The sequence below is a fragment of the Opisthorchis viverrini genome (genome assembly GCF_000715545.1).
Source record: "Opisthorchis viverrini unplaced genomic scaffold opera_v5_5, whole genome shotgun sequence".
Classification (NCBI taxonomy): domain Eukaryota; kingdom Metazoa; phylum Platyhelminthes; class Trematoda; order Opisthorchiida; family Opisthorchiidae; genus Opisthorchis; species Opisthorchis viverrini.
Window position 1 is genome coordinate 1,992,388 of NW_008751661.1, and position 13,053 is coordinate 2,005,440.

Sequence of the window (13,053 nt, forward strand, 5' to 3'; positions counted from 1 at the left end):
TTAGGGGATAACATAATCTTAACTGGGGACCATCGTCACGAATCCACGAGCTCCTCACCAAGGTTTTGTTTCTTTACAGACAAGGTAGAATCGGTGATGAGGATAACGAGATGAACGACACAAAAATTGCTAAAAGATCATATCAGCAGACAGCCTCGCTGCTGAGGTTACCCATCCATTTTGTAAAATCCAATTCGACCCCCAACAAGGTAAAACTGAACTGGATGATTCGGCTAAAAGTGGTGGGAAATGTACTCTGGTGTGTCAACTCGTGCACAGATAAGATCATAGTTATTTCAGTCACCAGATGGGAAAGAACTCTACACCAACCAGTTTTACGGTAAGCGTCAAGTGGGCTGATTTCCAACAGTGTGACTGTTTGCTTTTTCTATAGGTTCAGTACACAGTCTGTTAGTTTGTTTCTAAGTCTCCTGAAGTGAGCACGTCGTAATGATCCCCATGATTCAATTGAGCAACAGACGGGCGAACACCAGTGTCATATGGCGGGTGCAATGCATATCAAGTGATCTAATGAGTGAGGACCACCGCTGTTTACGGTCGATGGTAGCCTGTAGCTTACGACGGGATTTGAGGGAGTGATCTAAATAGGGCCATTTTAAAAATATGTATCAAGATACTGCAATAATACAGAGGTTATTAATTTAATTTGAAACCTTCTGATCTGTCATTTAAACAGTTCATCGCAGTCCAGACAAGCCTACGAGTATCATATCATTTGACCCAGTATGATCCCATACTTATTCCGCTAGTGCCTGTGATTTATTGTGAACAGTTGTACGGCCACCAGTTGACCTTTGTGTACTATACACACATCAGCCCGTTTATAAGCAACGTTTGCCGATGAATATATAATCCAATCTACGTTGATACCACTGAGCGAGGTCCACAATTCACATCAACGCTTTTTCATGACCTCAAACAGCTACTTGGTACGGATCACTTCCGTACAACCGCATACCATCCGGCTGCCAACGGCATGGTCGAGCGCTTCCATCGACAACTCAAGGCGTCGCTGATCGCCTCCTCTAGCACACACTTGTCGGAAAGCCTCTCCCTCATTGTTCTCAGTATACGCAATACTATTAAAGAATACTTGGGTTGCACAGCCTCTGAACTCTTCGTCGGCACTACCTTACGTCTTCCAGGTGAAATGATAATCGACTCTGTAACAACTGGTGAAACGGACCCTAATTCCTACGCTTCCCGGCTTCGCCAATACATGCGTGATATCCGTCCTTCACCTACTCGACAAACCTCCAAGCCTACCCAGATACATCCCGATCTTGCTACATGTGAATATGTTTTTGTGCGCGTCGATGCGGTCAGAAAGCCCTTACAACCGCCATACGAAGGGCCTTTCAGAGTCATTTCTCGGAAAGACAAAACTTTTGTCATTGATCGTAACGGCCGCAAAGACACAGTTAGCATCGATCGACTGAAAGTTGTTTACATGCACACACGACCAACCTCTGAGGATGAGCATACCACGACCCCCTCCGTTACACAATCACACAGTCATACAATCCCTCCATCGACAAGTGATACCACCAATACCACACACACACCACCACTCACAAGATCTGGTCGACTTTACAAACTTCTTATTCGTTTCGAAGACTAACTGTCATGACGCATTTCCTTTTCGAGCGCCTTGCTCACCCATTTGACACTCTAGGGGGGTTCTGTAGCACTTGTAAACTGCTCTTTTTCATGCTCAGTATCATCTTCCCTCACCCCATCAATATTTGTCACACCACTGTACAATAGTTTGTTTTACTGAAATACAACCGCAACCGCCCGCTTCTTGGGTCCAACGTGACTTTGAGACTTTTGCTGAGTGACTGTTTTTGTGGCCGCCGGCTGGCTATAATTGACTGCTACTAACTCTAAACGTGAACAAACATTTTAGCTACAAACGCCGTACCAATATATTCATACTTGTGGATTAATATTTTGATCACCGGAGATTTGGAAGACCAGGAATATAGAACTTTTCTTGGTGTGGTGGTTCAACGGAACTACGGAATCTCCTATTTTGAACTGTGAGTCACCATTTACTTGGATTTTCTCCTTGTGACTTTGTATCTGGCTTACATTAGTAATTTGTTCTGTTCACTAGAAACTCCATAGGGCCGTTAACCAATACAGTCTCACAGTGTTCCCTCGAGTTGGCTATCAAGGGGATTTCAACGAATCAAGGTGCAGGAAGCATCCGCAGTTCTGATAGTTCTACTGGCTGGCTTATCCAACAAAAACCGTTATTTTGAAGCACCATGAATAACGCCCCATACAGTCCGAGTCTTACAAAAGAGGACTCGGCATGGTCGCCCGCACTTCAGTCTTGAAACCCATGTGCAAAGATTTTCCGGTCACATTCAGACCCAACAGACGGCGATACCGAATTGTTGTTCTTTGAGAGCTTCACGTTTCACGCTCCGATTCACATTGCAGCCTGCTACTGCAGTCCGGTGACCACCATTTGTTTAGTCATTTATTCAAATTGTGGATCGATATTACCAACTGTCGCGGTCGTTCGCGAGCTCTGAGCACAGGCCGACTCGTGTTACCTACTAGGACGGCAACCGCAACAGCGAGCGTGAAGACTGATGTGGCTTGACAGACCGTATGACATCTTGCGCAACAGAGCTTGATGTTTATTGTGAGGGGTGGGGTGGTAACACAGGCGGGGCTGTGGTGAGACTGTTTCCACTTCAAAGTTTGTGTGTGTGTGGGTGGGTGGTGGTGGTGGTGGGGGTGGGTATATTGTGTCTGTATGGTTGTGCATAAATTTAAAATTCAACCGGCGCTGCTTCCACGAACAACGACGCGCCATGAAGCCATGGTTCATTCAGACGACTGCAACCGTTGCTTTTAAACTGCTGTCGCTGAGCCGAGGGGCGAGCATCAGCGCCAAACGGTTGCTATTTTATGCGCCATATAGCCAGCTAACGTACTGTGCAACAGATCACGGAGACGGCGGTAGTTTGTTCAATCTAAAATGCTAATTAGTCTGGTGGTAAGGCCGTCCATCAGTGATGGTGCTTCTTTCTCACTACGGTTTCGAGGCGTAAATGTTTTCAGGTAAGTGGCGAGGTAGGTCGGATTTGAGGGAGGTGTTTGCAGACTTTGGCTGTGTGCGTACATCCGAAGCGACTTGCCAGATTCACGCTCTAAAATATGCTTCTTGGTCATCAACCGTTACACCGGTGAGTAGGTTCATCATTCGACGGAAGCGTTCAACAGAATCCTGATCGTCAACACTGGGAAGCGTTCAACAGAATCCTGATCGTCAACACTGGGAAGCGTTCAACAGAATCCTGATCGTCAACACTGGGAAGCGTTCAACAGAATCCTGATCGTCAACACTGGGAAGCGTTCAACAGAATCCTGATCGTCAACACTGGGAAGCAACAAACAGAATCCTGATCGTCAACACTGGGAACATGAATGTTGCTGATTACAGAACCTTTCGGCAGATTCCCCAAGTTGGCGGACCAGGGTTTGTTCCATAAACTGAGGTGAACTTTGATTCTGGGAGTTGATATGGTTTTAGACAGTTGATGCAACTCCAACGAGAAATGGCAAGCGATTCAATGGCCATAGTCAGCCACAAGAATAGCGGAACGATTGGCCAATGGAATCGAACAATGATCAGTCGATTGCAGTATCTAATGCCCATCGGCTCCCGCCTCCGATGCGTAGCTACCTGCCCCACCTCCCCGAATCATCGGTGAACGAAACTATGGCAGCTACAACCACCGTACGACAAGTACGCGGTTCTTAAAGCTGACAAGTATGATGATGATGATGATGATGGTGATGATGATGGTGATGATGATGATGATCAAAAAACCCAGACATATCCGTTGTATAGTAGGCCAAGTTGTATTTTCAAGTTGTATTTTCGACGGGACAGGGCATAAATTAAGTGCGAACATTCACCAGTCTGTTGTATTCTCGTGGCTTCTGGCCTATTCAGTTCATATCTAATTGAACTCACCCTGAAATTCTAGCATATGGAACACTTTCGGTGAGTGAGTTACATTCAGTTCAATTTGGACAGATACTAACGGTCAAATTATTCAAATTTAGAGTTGACTTCGGTCGTGAAGATTATTCCTGTAGAAAAAACCAAAAGCCGAAAGCTGGTCCCGCGGAAGACGGAACAGTGAGAACACTAACCAAAGAATCGATTGACTAAGAAGCAATAAAGTACATCCGCCAGATGGGTTGAGAGAAACATTAGGAGAACATAGTACTGATGGACGCACTACACTACTCATAAGGTTGCTGACAATTCGTCTTCCAAAAATATCATAAACGAGAGATTCAGCTGAGCCACCCGAAAATTTCCTTACAAACGAGTGTATTTTGCTACTGATAACAATACTGAAAGTAACCACAGTGAAATAACATCGAAACATGGTGATAATGACATGGTACCATTATGGATAAATTGATAAGTAGTAGTGTGCGTTAATGATGGATAAAACGTTTTGCATTCAGCTACAAACTTGGTTGCAAATCTTCTCAAGTGGAAAGAACGCCCGATAACAGCAGCTTCATGATTAGAATCCCGAAATTTAACGAATACAATAAATCCTACATACAATCTATTCTCTCATGGAAACCAAACTGCTAAACCGCATGAATTTACCCCGTCCTCAACCAGTTGAAGATTAAGGTCCCTGGACAGGAGGATTCAAGTTTTATGAAGTAAAACTGCAGTGGCTCTGTGCAGCCAGCTCTTAAGCCTGAGCTTCTGACGCCATAAATCTCATTATATTTTTGTGCAGACCCGTACTTTTATCTCATAAGTCGATAGCGTTGTTGCAAAAGTCGAGTGATATTGGGATTATCTTGTGCCAGACCCTTATGAGTAGTCGGATAAAGTCAAACTCTGGACAACTGTGGAAATCACGCAAAGAGCTCAGAAGGTAGGCCGAGAACCACTTGTGAAGTTCACACGTGCAAGTGCGACGGAGAAAGGAGTAGCTTCGACATTCGACAAGCAACAAGTCCGTCGTTCGTGCAAAAACCTGAATAGTGTTCACACTCATTCTATGTGTGTGTATTTGGAGATCCCAACTAACTGCGGTTGGATTATAGTATAAGAGCAGGAGAACTGTGCACCCGCTACAAATTCTGACATATATCAATTACATGTCTATTACTTCTCACAGAACTGTCCTTACGCGTTAACCGGTTGATCTTACCAGTTCGAATGTCCCCCCCCCCCAGCCCGTACCGACAATTCAAGAACAAATGTACTATGTACGACTCCCTATTCTAGAAACTAATGAGTCAATTTTGCAGCCAGTCCTGTCTGTACAGCAAACTTATCGATTATTGCATTACTGAACAGCCTTCAGCAGGCGTCCATTTAAATCAAATGTCATGACTGTGGAATTCTACAATGAGATTGACTGGAGGAAGAAAAATCTGTTCAATATTACTAACATCCACTTAACGAGAACTCAAGGAAGAATTTCTAATTCTTCAGGAAAGAAAACTGTAACGAATAAAAAGTGAAATGCGACTCAAGATATTTGCGGTCTCTTTCTTCACGACACTCCTGTCAACCTGTTTGGCGTTTTCGAACCTCAGCCACATTGTTGTCTTATTCAGAGAGGAGTGCCTCATTCTAATTCAGCGTTTGCAACTCAGAATGATGAATGATCAATTTAGGTGATTCTAAACTGAGGCAATTTTGAACTAAACAGTTTGAGCTACATTCATGTGGACCGAGTTCTTTTTCAAAGAATGGATACCCTTGGAAATTAGTTGGATAACTTACTGGGCAGTCTATTGTGTATCTGCATAAGCCTGGATTGTGACGATACTGGGGAAGGCGATGTTTTACGGAAACTACCGTCCTCTGCTGAGGAGGCCATTGTTCCTGCATCGTCTTCCAGGACTTGAGCTCGGTTCTCCTTCTCCATTGATCCTTCAATGGAGGTGCTGGATTGTCGACAGGAATTGAAGCTGGGTGTGCTTGGGGTCAAGGGTCGGACACTGCTCAAATGGAAGTCTGAGACGGCACCTTCTGACCGTTCCACCAATTGCTGAATCGCCATACGTCCAGTTGGCGGGGGTGCCGTGTAATGTTCTTGACATATCACATACTGGTCGCCACGAGCCAGACATAGTTGGTCTCCAGCGATAAACTGATGATCACAGATATTACAGCGGAAACACGCGGCATGGAAGATTGAACTGCGGGCAAAATGAACGAGCTCCGAAGCTTGGATGGTCTTGCGGCACGCGGTGCACCTTGGACCGTATTGTCTGAATATGGTAAAGTAATCGATCAGAGAGGAAAAGTTTTGCAGAAAATTCTAGAAACTTTAAATGTGTTATCGCTAACGAAGATTATCGTGCTCTAAGGGATGTAGGCTGAGGTAAGAACTACGGCAGTTAAGCCGATATACCGAGCACCTGGTCGTTGGTTCCAATGCCATCAACCTGCTACCGGTTTTCACAACTATCCTACAGAGTTGCGCGTGCTATTTGCAAGCCATAATAAAAAAAATTTCTCCTTATGAGCAGAGGTCATTAGAAATTTTAGGGCCATCAAATATCTTGATCTGACGGAGAGGAAACCCTCGGGCAACAGTGATTCTCCTGTCAAAAACGGTTGGTTTCGCCAAAGTAGTAGATCAAAAACAGTCACCCTTTCACCCTAGACTCATATTCCACGTCCTCATCACGTAATTTTTTCAAAGTAGATATCATTCCTTCCTACTTCGGGTGTTCTGAAATGCCGCTGTTCTTGCAATGGTTGCGATGGTTCTTGAAGCGTGGTTCCTATTATCCATGTCGCCATTGTTGTAACCGATCTTTCGGACAAGGGGGAGAAACTCTGGGCTGTATTCAGACTTTACCGTAGGAAGTTTATAGCTAAGGACCTTGTAATCGTGTCCCTCAAGCTGGCGTTTATGTGTGTGTCTGTAGACTGAGCAGAAATACGAGATGACCCCGGTCGACTAATTGTTGGAGAAACTGAAAAAAAAACACTAAGAATATGGATGCTGTATCACAGTGCTTGATACAAAGAAGAATATTTTTATCCACCTCTCCATGAGAGCTGACACATCTCGCTCTCCACAGTGGATACCGGACATCTAAATCAACTGCAAGGATGTCTATTTATTCCTGCAACCGACTTCCTTGAAGGGTTCTTTTTGCACAACTACATGAAGGAGGGAAACGTATTAGGGGAGGTCAAACAATGACTTGGCAGCGAAGTATGAAAGCCATTACCAGCAAACTCAGCTGCACGGGTCACCGCCGTCCCCTTGAATGAGGATGTCAAGACAGGATACATCAATGGTTAGAGACATTGTCAGACATGGCCCATTCGCGCCCTCACTGGCGCTCATGCATCCAAGCTATTGCCTTCAATGCACAGCTCCCTTCCCAATCCCCCCACTTGACAGCCCACTGACAGCGCTGAATTTATGCACCAACTTATCAGCTCCCACCTCCAATGCCCCCCCCCAATCATCGGTGAACAAAACTGCGACAGTTACAACGACTGTAGGACTAGTACGCGGTTCTTACAGCTTACAATGATGAAGTGATTCATATTTAAGGTACGACAAGCGAGGGGTGAGATGAAGTGGAGAAATCTATCGCTTGAGCTTAATGTCAGGGCTAACAATTCCTAGTGTCTATCCCTCAGAATAGCTCTATATCAGTAGTTCTTGACCAGAGGGGTTCTCTGTAGCTCAGAGGGAGAGTGTGACACTCCGATTTTGAGGACATCCTGTACTGGGGAAATTGTTTTCTGATTGAGCTGAAGTTTTCGAAATTTATTCTCACTTCCGTCTGTTGTCTACCAACCAAATGATCGTATCTGTTGTGAGTGATCGAGTCATAAGGTAACGCAGGTACCGTGCACATGGTAAGATGCCTTTCCTTCTCTCTTAGGCTTATCGGTGAGATTCCATACAGACGTCAAGAGGCACACCGCTGCACACGGAAAACCGTTACGTTGCGTCTGGTTTTGGGACTGGGCCTAGACGAGGTGATGTGATGAGCAGATTGCCATGCGGTGTTCGACAACATGTCAGCTATTTGTGGCTAACAGTGTGACGCTGAATTCCCCAACAAGTTTTCCTACCTGACCGAGGGTTCCTTCGTCAAGTCCCCATACCCTTTCCACCACCTTACCTGTGATTATGCCATCCGGCATTGCATATAAGCTCACCCCGCTTAGTCTGTCACCATTCCACTCTGCTATTAATGCATTCATTTTAGGAACTGGACGAATATTATCCGTCCCTCCTTCCGAGGAGTGTATTCGCTGACCGGAATGACGGATCAAGAAGGAGAGACAAAACTTTATGCTGGTGCTTTCAACACCATCGGGGCAAGACGGATCAGTGGTTAGAGCGCGAATTTACTGACCGGAAGTTCTGTGGTTCGAACCCGACCTCTGCCTCTCGGCTGCCGCTGCCTAGACTTGGGCATCCTGGCAGTATCCCAGCCCTCGTGTTCACTTCTGTAAAAACCAACACACGAATTCATATGCAAAGATGAGGGGATTGCGGTGTCACGTGACTCAGTCTCCCTCTCAAAGTTGACGGAAGGAGAAAAGGCGGAAATTCTGAAAGAACAGTTACAGAACATTCCTGTACAAAGCGCGAGCAGAAAGAGACGTTTTTGGACGAAAGGCAAGTTAATTTAATGGGGTAATCTATACAAACCAGAACCGCAAAGCGAAGTTTACTCTGGGTTGCTTGCCTGAGTTTGCTCTAAGGTCCTTCCCATCTACATGGCAGTCCACACTTTTAAAACAGCTCGCATATGACTCTTCTGCTGTCAGACAGCCTCCTGAGCGTTGATTTCTACTGACAAGTCTATTTACCCCCGAAGGAGTGTGCGCGAAAGAATATTTCCATGACACTCATCACAGAACGAAAGCCGGGGCCCAAGTGAATATGATCTTCAGATCGTTAGTCGGTCAGATTTTTGAGCCGACCGGAGACCGCAACTCCTAGGTGCACATTCATGCGAGGACAGCAAGGTATTGATTAACTGGATGTGTGATTTTGCGTGGCATGGCTTCATTTGGTTCAACCTGCATTCTTTGCATAGCATGGTCAACCCCTTCATTAGGTATTCACTTACTGCCCTAGAAATCTCCTACTAGCCGAAGATTTGAATGAAACTCAATTATCATGTTTCCGGATTAAATGCACATCAGGAAAGCTGCCTCTTGAAACATATCCAAGACATTGAATATCTTCCCTCCTAGGTGCACATTCATGCGAGGACAGCAAGGTATTGATTAACTGGATGTGTGATTTTGCGTGGCATGGCTTCATTTGGTTCAACCTGCATTCTTTGCATAGCATGGTCAACCCCTTCATTAGGTATTCACTTACTGCCCTAGAAATCTCCTACTAGCCGAAGATTTGAATGAAACTCAATTATCATGTTTCCGGATTAAATGCACATCAGGAAAGCTGCCTCTTGAAACATATCCAAGACATAATTTGAAATATCTTCCCGTCATAATAAATAGCACGCGGAAGACTGTTACCTAGCCGTTGTGGAATGTGTGTAGCTCTTCTGCTTGGCTTACCTACCGATTTCCCCGAGCTTGACAAATGGGTGACGAAACTTTTGCAATTATCAAGCCCGAGCAAAGAATATTGCGGGAACTGTGGGAAATCCATCACAAACGGGATACTTAACTGGGTTCCAGGTGAGTCACTCTAAAAAAACAAATTAGTTTGCAAATTAATGAGTGTCTATTCGCTAATTTCGTGCAATTTGATTTCAAGTACAACATAAGGTTGACGGAAACCCGGGGACTGCGCCTACCTGATGAGCACCAAGAGGTGCAAAACCGGTCGTGGGCTGCTGACGGATTTTCAGCAACCTTACGAGTAGTGAATTACAAATATATACATGTGGGGATTCCGGTTTTCAGAGCCGAGCTCGTGAGGCTACGTTTCCTTCAGCAATTTCTACATGCTGTTATTCAAAACTACCTAGCTGACTGGTGAATATGTTTTCTTGTGAACAGACGCCAAGGTTTCCTTTGAATTGTGGAATTCATCGCAATGGTTCAACTAGCCTGTTCTTGTTACGGGGAATTTTTCAGATGGGACAAATTGGAGGGACTTTCGAAAGTCCATATAGCGGGGGACATTGGTTCCCATTGGTTCAAAAACTTTGAACTGTGGATTTGCGCTACGCTCCGGGTTTCTTGACCATTTGTGTGAATTATTGCGTACATTTCGTTCGTCCTGCATAATCTGTTCATGTCTAGTTACCGGAGAAAAGTCACTTCGTTGGCGGTTTTGTGGACGCGAAAACAGATATGTATTTTCAAACTTACAGTTCGTTCTCCTCTTTCCACACAAATCGGGTTATTTTTGCTTTTAGTTTCAAATTTCACCAGTCAGGTAGGTCACCATACCAACCGTAAACGGTAATCTTACAAGTCACATCGAACAAGAGTTTGTCTTCTATGGGGAATTTTCTACACCTCGGGCACGCGTGAAGGGCCCCCTCATACCCATCACAATCAATTTATTCGACAACCGCCCTAAACTGACTGTAACTGAGGGAAGGTCGTGTAAGAAACGACATGCCTCGTGAGGGAACCGATGTCCACCGCAACGTCGCATTTGTGGATGTATGATTTGATGTATAAAAGTCAAGCATTGTCCTTGGAATGGCTTCTCGTATTATTGAACGTTCTTCAAAATAACTAGTGTTTCGTACCTCATGAAACGCTGAGTTTCGTAGTACAGAAAATCAAATCAAGATTTATCGATTCTCATGCAACTCTTCAACATTTTTGTCTGTTCTGTTTCATCCAATCCAAACCGACGGACTATTCTTTCATGCGAAGTTTACACCAGTATCTTTCAAGAATCGATTGCATTTTCCTTTTCGCCATTTTGTTTGACTCGGGACATCCGTTCAACCCTTCAACAAGTACTCTCACAGACGGCTTTCTTATTTGGCCAAAGCGTTGGTTCTATTTACTGGTCTCGTGAACTGTTCCTCTTGTACAGTTTTCACCACACATGCAGCCTCCGGATAACCTGTGGTTGCCCAGGTATGTCGGACGTAGTTAAATTCCTCCATTCAACCGGGGAAAGTCATATAAGAATCCATGAAATAGCTACTAAGCGTAGTTTAACAGCGCCCAATCTGTTTTTTCACTAACATGTGACTATTTCAACAAATACACTCAGTTGCGTATCAATTTAGTTTTCACTGGAGACTCGGTTGAACCTCTCGTTTTCATGATATTCTTCAACAGAATGTGCTGCACACAGGTCGCCTCATGTTTCAGTTGGTTCGATATTCGAGATATCACAGTGTATTTTCATGAAGGAAGCGACTCACAAGGTTGCTGGAAACTCTTCGACAGCCCACAACCGGTTTCGCCCTCCTGTTTGGGGTTCATCAGGTAGGCGCGGTCTCCGAGTTTCCGTCAACCTTATGTTCTAGTTGAACCCGAATTAGACTGTTTTCGACAAATACACTCATTTGTTTATCAGTTTAACCTCCACGGGAGACTCAATTGAATCTCTCATTTATGATGTCCTCCAGCTGAATGTGCTGCACACAGGGCGCCTCATGTTTCAGTTGGTTCGATATTCGAGGTATCGCAGTATATTTTCTCAGAGGAAACTACTCAAATGGTTGTGGGCTGTCGAAGAGTCTTCAGCAACCTTGGGAAGACATGGCTGTCTTTCATAGGTACCTGGATGAAGTTCTTAAGATAAGCCGTAAAAAGTTAACTCGGTTCACGTTAACTCGACGTGAATCAAAGTGAAATGAGGAATTATGAATGAAATCTCAGCTTTTTCTTGTAAAGGTTGCGCAAAATAACAGCTCCAAAGATGTCTTTTTCCTTCACACATTACGTCAAATACAAGAAGCTCAATCTTTTGGGGATCAATACGTTAAAGTGTTGTTCACTGGCATTTTTAAAGACAATATTTGTTCTAGGAGGAACAGCATAAACGAAGAATTCGGATGAGTCTTCCGTTACTAGCCGACTGGTGAATACATTTCGAAGGACCCAGTTAAAATGCTGCTCAGTAAACGACGATATTCAGGAACCAGTCAAACAGGTAGCCCTTGCAGCTATCATTCGTTATACGTCAAACTGTCATACGTTTGATAAGATTCTGACCGTCGTCAACGTGTCTGACATGCTTCAGGTCAGTCCCAGGTTCCATCCTCGCACAGGTTTGTGGGCAATCGGACCAAGATCCGAAAAGGTCAGCTGTTCTAAGAGTGTGTCGTAGAAGAAACGCTCGTTTTTCACGTTTCATACCTTCAAGTAACCATTTTTCCATACGTCTATGTTAATAGGGAAATGGTTTCTATACAACAGAATGCCGCAAGCAAAGCATTGTTGCTGTATTGGACAGATTAAAACCTAGCTTTCCACCTCCTAGCAGACCAACTGAACCGGCAGCAACAGTGTGGGTTGCATCAGCAACCTTGAAACATAAAAACGTTTTGTGTTACTTAGTCCCAAGATACCTTGACATCATCGATTCCCAGGGGGATGACACCTCATACAAAGACAATGTACAAAGAAGGTGTGTTTTACCTTGCCAACTAATTTTTCTATGGTTACGGGAATTTCAGGTCACCGACCGAAACGATCACCTAGACTCCAAATCACTTCTTTCGATGTAGCCCACTAGCTGGATGCAGGTTTTCCTTGCAGGAAAGCGGGAGTAGCTGACCAGTATTCAAGCCTGACGACAAAGCAGGTCCAGACTGCAACACCGTTCCTAGTCGTGTTTCAAAACACGAAATCGATAATCGTAAAATACTGCGGGATCACGCACATAAATCTAACGATGAACCTGCACAGTATTCTCCAACAGCATCCCTCGTACATTCAGTTTACGGATAACTGGAAGAATGGGACAAAACCGTAGATGCCCGACTAAGTCGATTTGATAGAAACTAGAGGTCCAAGAAGAAGCGCAAGTATGTGTGAACTATCGCTTACCATTGTCAAAACTTCGGCTTTTT

General features: G+C 44.5%; 2 protein-coding genes across 2 annotated transcripts in view; one reads left to right on the forward strand and one right to left on the reverse strand.

Annotated features, from left to right (window-relative positions):
- Positions 1 to 3,009: 3,009 nt before the first annotated feature.
- T265_00511 (hypothetical protein) overlaps positions 3,010 to 13,053 on the reverse strand; it is a gene marked incomplete at both ends in the record, with an annotated part of 28,838 nt that continues 18,794 nt past the window's right edge. Inside the window, 2 exons of the mRNA XM_009164315.1 lie at positions 3,010 to 3,191; positions 5,819 to 6,309. Coding sequence (XP_009162579.1) covers positions 3,010 to 3,191; positions 5,819 to 6,309 — 673 coding nt within the window. The remainder of the gene's footprint in view (positions 3,192 to 5,818; positions 6,310 to 13,053) is intronic.
- The window catches only part of T265_00512 (hypothetical protein), a gene marked incomplete at both ends in the record, with an annotated part of 5,407 nt that continues 3,426 nt past the window's right edge, over positions 11,073 to 13,053 (forward strand). Inside the window, 3 exons of the mRNA XM_009164316.1 lie at positions 11,073 to 11,104; positions 11,192 to 11,461; positions 11,553 to 11,699. Coding sequence (XP_009162580.1) covers positions 11,073 to 11,104; positions 11,192 to 11,461; positions 11,553 to 11,699 — 449 coding nt within the window. The remainder of the gene's footprint in view (positions 11,105 to 11,191; positions 11,462 to 11,552; positions 11,700 to 13,053) is intronic.